Source organism: Ornithodoros turicata, chromosome 10 (assembly GCF_037126465.1).
Source record: "Ornithodoros turicata isolate Travis chromosome 10, ASM3712646v1, whole genome shotgun sequence".
Classification (NCBI taxonomy): domain Eukaryota; kingdom Metazoa; phylum Arthropoda; class Arachnida; order Ixodida; family Argasidae; genus Ornithodoros; species Ornithodoros turicata.
In genome coordinates this window covers 19,298,022-19,312,611 of record NC_088210.1, presented here as the reverse complement: position 1 = coordinate 19,312,611, position 14,590 = coordinate 19,298,022, and the positions used below count along the sequence as shown (strand labels likewise).

At 47.0% G+C, this 14,590-nt stretch overlaps 1 protein-coding gene across 2 annotated transcripts in view; it reads left to right on the top strand.

Annotated features, from left to right (window-relative positions):
• Positions 1-14,590, top strand: part of LOC135370837 (uncharacterized) — a 45,899-nt gene that overhangs the window by 18,143 nt on the left and 13,166 nt on the right. For both annotated transcript variants that reach the window (XM_064604710.1, XM_064604711.1), the window contains exon 2: positions 11,466-14,026. In XM_064604710.1, coding sequence (XP_064460780.1) covers positions 11,554-14,026 — 2,473 coding nt within the window. In that variant the 5' untranslated portion in view covers positions 11,466-11,553. The remainder of the gene's footprint in view (positions 1-11,465; positions 14,027-14,590) is intronic.

Here is a 14,590-nt window from a genome sequence, read left to right as displayed (position 1 = left end):
TGTGGTCTGCAAAAGGTTACGAGCAAATCCTAAGGGAAAACGGTACGATTAAATGAAAACCATCTTGAGCTCATGAATGTCACGGAGTTAGCCGCTCTGAAAGGATAGCGCGCTGTTCGCTTATTTTATCTTTGGAACTGATATCGTGGATATCTCCCGATGTTGAGAAACTGTGACTGTGTTGGGATTGAATGAGGACAGCTCTGAAGGTCCCAACTTATTACCGTGTTACCGATATGATATCCTCGCAAATCGTATAGGGAAGATGATTTCTGCATCCTCAGGATATAACTTGAAAAACTCCGTAGTATAGTACGTGTGGTGTATTTTGGGGGTACATTTTTGTACACCCATCGTGATTTCCTCAATTTAGCCTCCCCCATCGCCCTTTGGATGCCGATGACAAATAGAAACGAAAACCGTTTTGTCCCCTCTCTTACCGTGTAACATTTAGGCGTATTCTTCGATTTATCGTCCCCCGGCACATTGTGTGCTGCTATTTTGGTTACTGTATACGTCTGAAGGGAAATGTGCATTCTTTGCATTCTTCAAAGACGGCTTTCTGCCCAAACTTCCTACAACCGAAATAAGCTCAGTACAATCCAGTTAGAACGAGGAACGTGTAAGATAGACAGAGAAAAAGGACCGTCTAGTATTTATTCGCACTAAAAATAAAATAACATAATGGAAAAGGACTGGATATTAGGCAGCAACCATCATAGCATTGCCGTTCCCGAAAATGCCATATATTTTCGTTTCCTACAAGAACGGCATCGGTGCAGAGGTTGTTCACCAATGCAAGTGCGATATACAGCAACAGCACGAGCGAAAAAGTCACGCGAATCCAATAAGAGAGGATGCACGACTTTCGTGATCTCCCGTATATATGTAGAAGCAACAAGAGGAAACCACCGCGATGTTTCGTTTTTTTGGTAGCGGTGGCCCCACGGCGGCCTGGTTTCTCTCTGGATCTCGCAATTTGAGGTCTATACTGCGAGCGAGGCCGTATAACAGTTTTCGCCCGCTATAATCACATCTTCTCACTATAGAGCCCGTTCGACATCTCTGTGATGTTCGTTTCTTCTTATTATTGCTACGGGCATCGGCGTTAACGTATAAAGGTACAGAAAGAAAAAATACGTCGGCACCTATGTAACCGTGGGGCCGGCAGGGGACATTACCATGTCGCCCACGGTACGACATTCCAAAATATAGGACACGTAGTGTCGCAAGTGAAATGCGAATGACAGTTGACGGGCTATAGCTTGGGATTACGTCGGAATGCCACCAGTGCATTCTTTTTTTTTTATTTTTTTATTCCGTGTCAGCGCCGCGAAGCAACTGTGGCAATGAGCGGCGTACAGATGGAGCGAGGACAGCAGGAAGGAGTGGGGGACAGCGGGGTTAGTATGCATCCTGGGCCGACTTCAGGGGGAACTGTGCCGACATTCGTCTGAAAAGTCTTCGGAAAACCCAGGGAAAGCCTCAGACAGCACCGCCGGTGGAAGGATTCGAACCCACCACCTCCCTGTCTTCAGCACGATCTTGGCTATCGGAATGCCGCTGGATGTTTTTTTTTTTTTTTTAAATACATAAACCGGGTTCCAGTGAGAAGAGCGTTTCGTATTGGACCACACTTTGCCGATATGCCAAAGTGGAGGTAGTATGCATAAGGTGAAGGCAAGAAGGCACTTTGGAAATCGATGTTCTGAGGCTGGAACGCAGAAGAAAGGACAACACAACACGCAAGCCTCAACTGCCTAAGAACAATGAAAGAAGGAAGTCACTGAAAAGGTTAGCCAGCTGTAGGACTCCAACCCACGTCTTCTGGATTGCCGGTCCAGGGCTCTACCAATTGAGCTATAAGCTAACACACCTCCCGAACGACTTCCAAAGTTGCGTCAATTGTAAGCCAAGAAAGCCACTTTCGTAGAAGACACAAGGACGGAAAAGATAAATCCCGTGCCTCATGGCGCGAGAACTCGTGAACGATACATACTTTGATATCTAACGATATACCGCGACAATGGATAGCTGGATACACGCTATCCTGGGATTGGAATGTTCTAGAAAGATTTTTGCTTTGAATGGATGTAACGAAATTTGCCTGCATCTTTTTACGTTTCAGTATAGTGTGCTTTTACAATTTGAGTGTCAAATTTTGGTCTTTTTTTTTTCTTCTGCACTTTAGTAACGGTCCTAGACAAATGAATTGGGGAATCTAGCAGTCTAGGACGTACATTCACTGTGGATTTCGGAAAGCTATCTTACAAGATGAGTATCATGAAAATCGGTGTATGCAGCTCCTTTGGATGCAGTAGACAGTAATCCTGCACATCTCTGGTCTCCGGAGGAAGACCGCTTTATATAACACCTGCGTGCTCAAGCAGCTGACGCAGCATCTGGATGTGACATGAATATAGCGGCAGAAGGTTTTTACTGATAAGTCTTTCATTGCGTCACTTGCTTTTTATATCTCGGATGATGGTGTCACCCATTGATTGAAACTATCTCACTGGTGTACGTCATCCACGAGAGCAGAAATTCAGGGCATCTTAAAGCTCTGGAATATGTGAAGCCTTGTACACCTCACAAATGTACCTTTTTATCGGACTCAAATATCCGCGCTACATTCAAGGTACATCCGGGCTCCGATCGCAAAATTTTCGGCTTTTTCAAACCGCTCAGAAACATTCTTCACTGCTTGCCTCTGGCTCCAGCGTGATATTATCTTCCAGTGGGTTCCGGGACATACTGTGGTGTTGCAGGAAATGAGGCAGCGGATGCTGCTGCTGTCGCTGACCACGGTGACGATGGACGTGACTTTATCCCGTTTACTCATACTGATGAGCACTTCTTCCTACGGAAGCTTCCTGCAGTATAGTCGATCTGTGGCAGCTACAAATGACTACCCCGTCATGCACCCCGCCATGGAGTTTCCTGCTCCTCGTGATGTATGAGAACTCCCCGAATCGTCGCATCTGTGGCACGCTTGCAGACACGGAGCGCGTCTTTCTCCACTGCGGTGCCCGTGAACGACAACGGTCAGCTTGTCCTTTGAGTTCGATAGTGCTACTTGGTCATTGAGCCAACACAACGTTACAGTGTTTGACCATCGAAGCTCTTGGACCACGAGCGGCGTCCCTACGGAATATTCTAGTGGAAGAAAAAGAAAAAAAACTGCTCACGCGACGGAAGTTCCGCCACGTCCTCTGTTGAACATTCGCACGGCCCTATACATTACAGCGGCTATACATAGCAGACGACACAATCAGCCCTGTCGTCTGCTGCGGAACATCTCGTCTGCTACGGAATAGGTTTTCCCTATGTTTTCCCGAAGACGTTCCAGACGAATGTCGCCGCAATTCCCCGTGAAGCCGGCCCAGGACACATAGTAACCCATTGTCCTTCACTCCTTCCTGCTGTTCTCTCCCATCTGTCCACATCTGTACGTCGCTCATAGCCACAGTTGCTTCGCGGCGAAAACAGACTATTTTCTGACAGCTTACCGAAAAGCATTGGTCCCACGCAAAATATGAGGCCACGCGTTGTATACATACTGAATACACCAGAAGATGGCGACAGGCGCACTCGGGGAAAAAAAAAGAAAAACTGGTGACCAGCTATTGCGCCAAAAGTGTTTCTGGCACAGTTGCTGTTCACAACAACAACAAATAAGTAATGACGATGTAGTGGGATGTTTCGCCGCTGAGACGGCACACTATCCCATAGCTTGAGGGGGAGAAGACTGTGAATGATGAAGAATGTTCAGAGTTCGCGCGCAGGAGCCCTGTTGCTGCTAAGAAGGTGATGAGGGCTTGAAGAGCTCGTAGCTCTTACGAAGAACGTGCGATGTTTGTATTTTCACAACGAGGCAGTTAATTATGAAATCTAAATTCTCGTTGCAGCACGTGCACTTTTTTTCTGGAATGGAGCTTCTTCCGCGTGTCGTTATTCTACTCCTCGTTTATTTATGCTTATCCGACGCGATGTTCCATAAACACGCTTCATGTACGTCGAAGGCTGGACTCAGCTGTGGCTGTCAGCAGAGTTTTCACGTCCAGGTTGTCGGAGACGAGAATTTAGTTTGAGGGAAAAGGGACACAAGACCGAACACAAAGTACCGTCAAACCCGATGGCGTGTTACCTTATTCGGACCTACACCAGCCAGCTCGCATTCTGCTTTTACGTCCGAGACATGTTGCAAAAAATTCAAACTTGCGATTCAGTGGCTTCCACTGCACACTTGAAATAAACTGAGGCTTCTTCGCTCATTCTAATCGCTTCGACGTAGCATGGGTTCCACATCAGGCTTGAAACTAGCTTGAAACGGCAGCGTTTGAACGGTGTCATATTTGCAAGCACTAAATATGAACACAGAATGCAAAACTGAGAAAAATAAGGAAAGAGAAACTGGGTATGAGCGGATAATGGAACTACATCAAAATTATACCGATCATTAAAAATTGTTAGTAGTAAAACGTAGGGAAAAGAAAAACTTATCCCGAGTTAATCTATGGTCGTGTTCAACCTAAGAGCGGGCCTACGCTTGTTCCTTCTGGATGCAATAACGCGACAAGTTGAGCACCGATACCGAAACTATTGTGAGCTAAAAAAGCGGCACCTGGTGGCCCTGTAGTATAATAAATTCACTACACATCATGCCGTTCTCAGGTTGAACCAGAGATGGGGAAGTTACTCGACGAAAGGAACTCGTTGTCAGTTAAGTTACTGTGCAAAAAATATAACCAAGTTACTAACGACGTTACAGGTAATGGAAATGAACTTGAAGTTCCAAAGATACTTTGGGAAAGTAACGAGTTACTTTGAAGTTACTTTGCTGCTTATTATACACCTAGTTCATGACCTTTCTATAATTAATTCAGATCGTGCTCTCACAACGGGCGGTGCAAGACGTTTTGTGCAGATAGCTTTATTTGTACGAAAACTGCTCCAGTAACGCACCTTTATGTGCTTTTCTAGCGAGGTATTTGATGAGTTTGATCTCGTGATAAGGTTCTTCGATGGAGCACAAAGTAAACATTGAAAGTCAGTTAGGTTGCATGCATATTTAGGAGGGGGGAGGGCTTGAGCTCATGCCTTCGGTAGTAGTGTATATCGGAAAACGAAAGGGGTTTTCTCCTCTCTCTGTTCTCTTGGATACCCTTCCAAAAGTTTGTTCTTTTTTTTTTGTTGGGTGTTAGCGCCGCGAAGCAACTGTGGCTATGAGCGACGTACAGATGTGGACAGACGGAGAGAGGATAGCAGGAAGGAGTGGGGGACAGTGGGGTTAGTATGCGTCCTGGGCCGACTTCAGGGGGAACTGTGCCGACATTCGTCTGGAAAGTCTTCGGAAAACCCAGGGAAAACCTCAGACAGCACAGCCGGCGGTAGGATTCGAACCCACCACCTCCCAGTCTTCAGCACGACCTTGGTTACCACCAACGAGCGGACGCCTTAGCCCACTCGGCCATGCCGCTGGTATCCAAAAGTTTGTCTGGACTATATAGCAAATCTACGACAAGGAACGTGTTCTCTCAAAGAGTTACGGGAACTCGGAAGTAACGAATATATTTACCCAAAGTAACGGCGTATCGTTTTTAAACGGTTTCTTAGCCGCGGTCTCGAATTACCGACGCTTCAGAACGGAGAATTACACACGAGCAAAAAAAGTGCAGAAACAAATCCGGTAATAAGCAACTCAAAACACGCCTATATAGCGGGTCTTTATCAACGGTACCCACGCGCTTGGAAGTTTCTTGGGTGGAGACCAAATAGCTGCGTCAGAGCCTATGTATTTGCGTGGAAGCCTTTTCTTCCGGTTGAATACGAGATCGAAGAATCGGGACTTGCTCTGAATAAAGCTTTTTTTCCTTTTTATTTCTTTTTTTCGTTTAAGGTTGATTAGCATGCTAGCGGCACAATGGATAGCAATGCGGAAGAACTAAAGGGCGAAGACAGATATAAAATGTGCACGACGACCTTGGAGTATATTCTTCGCTGTCGTCTTTCGGCCTTTATTGTTTACATCCTCCTCAGACGTTGCTTTTTTTACTTTTCTGTCTGTTCATAACAGCGGCCACTGTGTAGACAGATGACGACCACAAAATGTTTCCACTTGAATGTTCACATTGATAATAGTGGCGGGATGCACGCTCCGCACATGGAGAAAGGTGCTTAGCGTTTAGCGCATGCGCAGTGTGAACACGTTGTTTCCTTGCTTATGCAACTAAAACTATGTATTGACAGTGTTCCGTTTCTGCCAACGTATACAGCAACGTTCTCCTGCACTTCCGCAATCTGTGATGGCATCGCGCTGTGTGTGTTCGACCTGATTCGAAATACGTTTTTTTGGGCTTCACACATTATTCCAACTTCACTCAACACTGTCCATGGTTGCGTAATTTGGTGATGAGCAATGACTGGTGAATGATTATAGTCAGATCCGTATAGAACTCAGTTCGTCTAGGGGAGGATCGTAAAACGCCCACTTCTCTTCTGCGCAAGAAATGCCGAAAAAAAATATTGTATTACATTTACATTTCGTTACACATTATTACAGTTACATATGTACTCTTCACTTTAAGCCACGCACGCATAAGCTCTGCCAAAAAATCTAAGTTAAAAAAAAAGAAATAGCAAAGTTAATTCTTTTTTTAGTTCGAATATATCACTTTATTGCTGGCGCTATCAGCCTCGGGAGCTGTCGCCCCGGCGCACCTCTAGGAAACGCGATCTAGGCGGCTGCCCTCCCCCCCCCCCTCCCGCCCCCACCGCCCCTTCGAAACGACTCTACAGTCGGACCTTGTCCCCAACAGTTGAGTAAGTTCAGGTGACACAACCTTTGACCAAACCTTTGTGATAAGATAATCGAACGTTCACCTTGTTCCTGTGAGGGTGCCCTGCACTACTATTTCTTTCCCAAATTCTTCACGCGGGACATGTTATACGTGTAAGGACAGTGACAGATGAAATATACATAGGTACCGAACTGAGCTAGACGCTACTGCACGGGGGCGTTACATGGTGCAAGAAAGTATGACCATTCCTGCACTTCGTTCCAGACAATCAACTTGTTCTTCGTTTAGCATCGCTAGCCAAGCATCACCTCTCAGTGCACAGAGAAGGACGAGACTTTTCTTTTATATTTTATCACCGTCCCTTACTTTTTTCTTGTTTGCATTCCGTGCATGATGGCTTTCGTTTTCGCGCTCAAGAGATTCCCAAGCAGCGGGAAGAAACGCCTTGCATAATGCCACTGCATTTCTCATTTTTGAGATGGCAAACTTTTACCCTCGGCAATGCACTCTCTGTGCACAAGGGTCTCCTTAATGTCGTTAAGCCTTGGGCGTAGTGCAGTGTGTTATGCACAGGGGCGGCGCAACCGCCATAGAAAGTACACGAAAAGATATTCCGTCTTCTCCAGTATATGAACGTCGTAAAATGGCATTAACCGTGTGTTCACATATGCGAGATCTTCACAGAATATTGCGGTAGAAGAAGAAGAAAAGAAAACTTCTCGAGGGGCGGAATTTCGACAGCCTCCCATGCTGAGCATTGTCGTACTGAGCAGACGACATCATCTGCCTTTGTCGTCTGCTACGGAATACATTGTGACTTGCCGCAGGATATTCCCCATGGTTAGAACAGCGAAAAAAAAAAAAAGAAAACGTGACAGTGAGCGTTCTCACGCCCACGCATCTTCCTCTGGAATATTTTGGGGAATGTCGCTCATGCGAATATTACACGCTAACGGTCGTTATCAGCGGTGTCGTTAACGTAACAGCACCGTACACATGTTCAGTGATGTATATCTCAAAACGCAAGTCAATACCCGGAGGGTGACGCTCCCCACCACCTGTGTTGTTGCTCTGCTCTGTGAGTCACGCTGGAGCTATTCCGGTCATTAAGTACACTCGGTTTAGAGGACTTTTCTTTTTTCCTAATAGGAGCAACCTTATGAGTCATCTCTAATGCCTTCAGGTGGAAACTGGTTTTTGGTCAGTGTGGTCCTTTAGTAGCAATGTGATAAGGAACTTCACGGGAATTCCTGAACATCAAGGCGACTGACCCTGAACAGCAGCAACGAAGAGTGATCCTCAGAATAGATTAGTTTCATTTAGAGGTATCAATGCAGTATGGAAATTCGAGCCCTCACTTGTGCAATGGAAACGCGGATCCCGAACGGGTTGTGGAAATTCGATCTCGCATCTGAACCGGATAGTGACCGAACGAACCTTGGATCGAGACCTTTTCCTGTGTCGCTGTATAATGTCGGAGTGGTCCACAACGACAAACTCTTCTTAGCATCACGTGACCTCGTTCATGACCAGTGTAGGACAGCCCGACTTTACTGTTCCTAATAAGTGCTCACAAGCTTCAGTCCTACCTGACATCCGTAGATGTAGCAGGAAAGCTTGTCCTAGCGAGTGCGAATAAATGTTAATCAAACCGCGCCCGTCTTACAGTCTTAAACGTACCCTGTGAGTTTAATAATGCCTGTCACCCTCTTCACAGAATGTCGCGTACGAATTTCTCGGAACTACAGCCACAATGCAATATATTGACACCTTGCATAGGATTGCCGCACGAATGCAATCACCTTGCCCTTGAGCGCATCAACCGTGTATGGTTCCACATGAACGGGTCTTGCGGTACCAAATGAAGGACTCATTAGAGCCAAACGTCCGAGTGGTGAGTAACGCATGCAGAGATGACGTCTTCAGCAGCCTTCCTGGTGCGTTCGCGGCTTGAACGATTGGAATATCTCCCGTCCGTGATTAAACGACTCTATCGACATTCCCCTGAATATTCCAGTGGAAGGCGCTTTCTGCAGCCACGTGAGCGCTCAGCGTCACGTATTTTTGTGATCTTCTAGCCATGGGGAACATCCCGCTGTCACAAGCAGACGACAGGGCCGACGGTGTCGATCGTCTGCTACGTGCGCGGTACGCCACTCCCGATATTCCGGCACCGTGCGAATGCTCAACATAAAACACGGCGAAACTGCCGCTTCGTGAACAGTTGTTTGCCTTTTCTTCCACTAGAATATTCTATGGGGATATAGCTCGTGTGATTACACGGTGCATGCATCCAGTTTCTACACAATACTCTTGCAATAGTCGTTCCCGAGCGGCGGTGTGTTATTGCGCCCTTGTCACAGTCGTGTCCTGCGAAAGTTCACCATTTACAAGTTCGTTCACCGTGACATTCCGAGGATGTGAAACGCAGGAACTGAAAATGTCTATCGAGCTTTCGTATCTAAGCTATAGTTTGTCGTTCTTACACCCTTAGTAAAGGCAGCCGAAAAGTGTGGAAAAGGTGTTGCATATAGTTCACCCTTCACCATGGTAGAAGAGTGTCAAATGTCCATCATACTTCAAGCCTGAGTCTGGGCAAGACATCTTGTGCACGAGCAGAGACTGTGCCCGGCGAGCATCTTGCAGTAGCGTGATCAGCAATAGTTATGATTTGTACTATGTTATTTCCGCAGTACTTTTGAGTGTGGGTAATATACACCATAATACCTGCAAATGAATGCAAAAAGAGAGGCAGAAAAAAAAAAAAAGAGAGAGAAAGAACGTGATTGGAGAATGACTGGTTTCATGTAGTATACAAATTTGTGCACATTTCTGCCTTTTCTTTCTTGATATGACCAATTTGATAGAGTTGAACTACGATCGAAGCTATTGGCAAACAAGGTCGCGCCCGAAAGCCACGGTCTTGAGGGGATTACGATGGTTCCTGAAAGGGACGCGACCTTCGGTCTTACTCTTCTTTCAGTAGGAGGCACCGAACAAGTGCCCATTCGTGGGACCCAGCCCTCCCCCTTCCGATCAGTCTGTCTATCAACGTCATGATGACGTTTCTTGGGTAGAGGTCTATAGGCAAAGCATGGCTCCAAACGTGTAATTCATATTGTACAATACCATTCGCGCGGAGTATCAAGTACACAAAGGCGAGCCTTTGCTTTTGGCGTACCGTGTTTACTCGCATAATTGACGCACCCCAACTTTAGCACCACGCCGCAGCGCGAGCGAGCGCCAAAGCCTCGCGCATCTTGCAGCGGAGGACAACAACGAGTAAATCGAAAACACTGAATACCGTGCGGAATACCGGAATACCGTGTGGAAAGAAAACGAAGCAATGTGTCGAATTAATTACAGCTTTTACAGATGTCTGTGGCCTTTTTTTTTTTTTTTGTTCTCGGCACTTTTCGTTTTTGTTTCTTTCTTTCTTTCTTTCGTTTTCTTTTCTGTAGTCTGATGACAAATATTCGTGGGCATATCGTCGCACCGGTTCGAGAGCAGCTCGCGCTCTACATGGCGTTTGATACTGGAATATTCCCTTCCGGATATCCCCACAAGCGTCTTTATTGGGCGAGTTGGCGGCGGAAGAGAGCGAGGAGGAAAGCAAGTGCCAGGGTGATACCGCGGAAGAAATCACGCTTGAAAGGAACGATGGAAGATTTGTTAGAAAAATGCGAAGGAGGGCGCTCGAAGCGATGCTGTGCTGCTATAGCAGGCGACACAAGCAGACGAGCAGCGTGAGAAGGAATTACAAGGAATATCTGTGGCGAGCGGATAGAATCTTCTGGTGTCGCACTGCGTACGCGAGAAGCCGTGATCATAAGGCTTGATACGTGCACCCAACTATCTCTGACGTTGCTCGTTTCGCACTCGCGTCTCTGCCGATATCTCGCCCGGTAAGATCACTCGTGCCGATACCCAGCGGCAACGTTCGACGACCGCGTGCTGAATGAATTGAGATAAGTTCTAGATTGCGGCCGCTACTGGTTGATACGTGCGCGAGTGGTCATACGTCACACCTTATATCTTCAGATATAATTTAGAAATGCTTTATGAAGACTGGAATTTCGTTAGCTCTGGACTGAACGGAAGTTGACCTCGTGTGGGGAGGTCGTTCTTCGACGACCAGCAAATGCGTATTGATTCCGGGAAAGCCAGATTGTATGTTTAGGAGCAAAACAGTACCTTGAACAGTTCCTTGAGCCTTGAGACCAACTTCCGATTGGTTCACAAGTACAACACCATTTTTTTTTTTAAATACTGGGTTATCTGATCAGTCTCTTCACTTGATCTGCGGTTGCGGTATCTGATTTGAGAATCGATGATGTAATGTAACAGCCTATTGAAGTGTTTCCTTTACACTAGATTTTTCTCTGTGTTGCATAAGCCGTGACGACATGCTGGAAAAGGCAAAATATTCATGTAGCATTGTTCTTAGTTTTAGTTTGCTGTGATGGCTCTCAGGTTTTTGTAGAAGTGTGGAGCCAAAATAATGGCTATGGAACCCGAGTTATTGTATTGTATTGTACCCATATGGTATACCATAACCAGCGTTCCATAACTGATCCTCCCGACCTGAACATTGTGCAGTCCAACCCAACGTTTCTGCTTGTGTTTGTACCTGAAACTTACATTTGTCTGTTATTTCTTCCACAGGGCCCGAAGTATGCCTTGTCACAAGATTTTGGGGCCTCAACACCAAACCACATGAGACGCTCCTGTAGGCCGTACAGTGGCACAGGAGATGTACAGGAGACATGTGACGTCAAAACAAGAATCTCGCCTCCCCGTTGGTCGGAGCCACAGGTCAAATGGCACCACTGAGTCCAGAACCATAGCACCTTCTCGTGATGCAGATTCTAGTAAACTGTCACCAAGCATTAATAGCGTGAATTTGAGTGACAGTGAGCCAGAGAAACTGGATGAAGAGACCACTAAGGCAGTAGAACCTTTGAGTAGATCTCCCAAATGGACGCGTATTAAGAACCGCTTCGAGAGGGAGGTAGCATCAACATCAAGGATTCCGAGGTCAAGGAGGTCGCCACTGCTTGAGACAGCCAGCAGCCAAGTATCGACGCTGAATCGAAGGATGCCAGTGACGAAGGGAGCGTCTAGCACTACAATCACATCGAAACTGATAACTGCAGATATCACGAACAAGAATTTTCCCGAGAAACTCTCGGTGCACGAGTTCAAGTCTGCCCAGTTGGCTGCTAAACGATTGCTCGAATCTAGGCCCAAGAAATGTAACAGCGATGGTGAGACCACGTGTTCAACCCGCCATAGACCTAAGGCACTGCGTCAAGCCAGCCCTGAGAGTAGTGGTAGGAGGCCTCAGTGTCAAGGGCCCACTGTTAGAAAGGTCGAGTCAAACTCGAGAACGCTCGTATCGTTGAATGCCAGTAGTGCTGCTGAATCGCCACCCCTCGCACCACTCTCAGTCCACTCTGATAACTCTGTGCCTTCTACTGCTCAGGATCAACTCTCTTTGCATCTTCCTGAAAGCAGAACAGGACAAGCTGTGCCTTCTACTGCTCAGGATCAACCCTCTTTGCATCTTCCTGAAAGCGGAGCAGGACAAGCTGAAGTAAATGGGCACTCGGGTGGAGTGATATCTGATTCATCATCCGTCATGCAAACATCGCAGTGTCATCTTCCAGGGAATGTTTCTGTGACAATCATAAGTAATAGCGTTGAGGACCCTGCTCGATCTGAGAACGCATCAACCGAAAGAAACGGAATATCGACTGCGACAAATGCAGATGAACCAAACCGTCCTCAGGTCACCCCGAAGAAAGTGCCCAGCAGTAATCATGTCATACAGATCAACATTGAACACCCCAAGAGCACAACCGAACAGCAGCAAACGCCGTCTGCTGCGTCAGGTCCTAGCATCAGTGGCAGAAAGAGCACGTGTGAAGGCAGCAAGTTTTCCTACAGTGCGCTTGTTCCATATCGCAGCAGGGAGCCTGTCACACAGAAGGCATCGAAAGTCGCATCATTGGCGAAAAGCTTTGAAAACCTCATTCATTTAGATAGCGCCGCTCAGGGTCCACAATACCTGAAAAGGGGAACGATATGCAACCGATCATTGCCCTCAGAAACAATTCACGACATGCGGAAGAGATTCGGCAAGTCTAGCAGCTCATCACCCTGCACAACCATACAGAGGCCTCTCTCCGTAACACTGGACAAAACGTCCGCCACAGTGTCCAGGACACGTTCCTTTCGCACCTCAAGTGAAAGCCTAGAAGAAACGCAGACAAGACCAAAAATGCAAGTTGCTGTCAAGAGATCCAACTCGATAGCGAGCCAGTCAACGGCCTACATGAGAGCAAGGGAGCGAGAGTTCAAAGATACTGTGCCGGCACAGAGCGCGCTAAGTGCGGTTACAAACAGTATAGGGCTGGTCAACTCCGTGAGTTCCTGCGCGTTATTGCAGACCGTTGATGTGCAGCCTGCTGAACGCAAGGCAGGTAGTTCAGGCTCCGCTGCCGAAAGTGGAGAGAAGAAGTTCAGCCTCGTTCAGCAGGCCGTCATGAACTTGGAAGCGAGTAGTCAGATCACGACGCATAAAAATCACTGCAGGCCGATAGATTTATCTGGTGCTCTGGCAACGAGGAGAAAAAGTGTGGAAATGTCCAAGACAGACTTTCAGTCGCTGAGGAGTAGGAGCGCCAGCGCTTCGCTCGACGATAGGTACTTTTCACCAGTAACGACGAACAGTAGTAATATAGAAAAGAAACCCGCGCTACCTCCCAAAGGGGCGGGGATTCGACAGTTCCGCCAAGTACCCCCACCGTGTGCTTCGTCATCGTCTGGAACTTCGCAGAGTATTACCGTTTCTGTGATGGCGAGCCTTGCTTCCGAAGCGTCCAATAGGGTTAACACTGCAAAGACGCGGGACTGTGCGAGGAACCGAAACGATATCTGTGCGAGTGACAATGTGGTGCAAAAAGCCGTGAGGCCCAATCAGTCTTTTCTCTGGAGGCTGGGCACAAGGCCACAAGTGCCGCCACCCGTGAACGGGTCCAAAGACGAATACGCCGAAGAAAATATTTATGACACACTAAGCAACTGCAGGTCTGCGCTGTCTTCGGACGAAGGCGTAGTGGTGTCCGAAAGGTCCTCGGAAGAGAGCTGTAAGAGCAGTCCGGTGCAAGGATCTTCGGGAAGGGCTGGTTCATTGCCGAAAACGCTACAAAACCGTTTCCAGGGTGAGTATCCTTGTCCACTACGAATGCTTTGGGTCACTGCTACTTTCCCTATACCTTTCATCAATCTGTACATAGCACATAGCTTCACAATGTTTCTAGGTGGGAATCCTCATTGTCCATGGTTGCTACTATTACTGACTTGTCTCGTTTGCGGGGTGGTAGATTGACTTCCTGTTGTCATTTTGGTCGTATACAGTGGCTCTCTGCTGTAAATGGTGACGCTTAAGCGTGGATGGATTAAGGTGGGCATCAATTGATGCCCACCTTAATCTATATAGTATAGATAGAGGACCAAGGGCCATACTATAACCTTGTAACTGCTGCTGGTTGTGCTGAGGTACCAGATGTTTAGACTACTTTAGGTTAGGTTAGGTCGGGTCTAGGAAGGTGAGGTCAAGGTAGGTTTTTCTATGGTTTCTTGAAAGTGGAGGGAACAAACTGTGTGTGTTTAGCAGACGTCTGCATAGCTTGTGGGCTATGTTATTTTTGTTAGGTTATGTTATTATATTTGCTAGCCCATAAAGTTGTGGTCCTCACGGAAGAAACACATGGACACGCATTTTG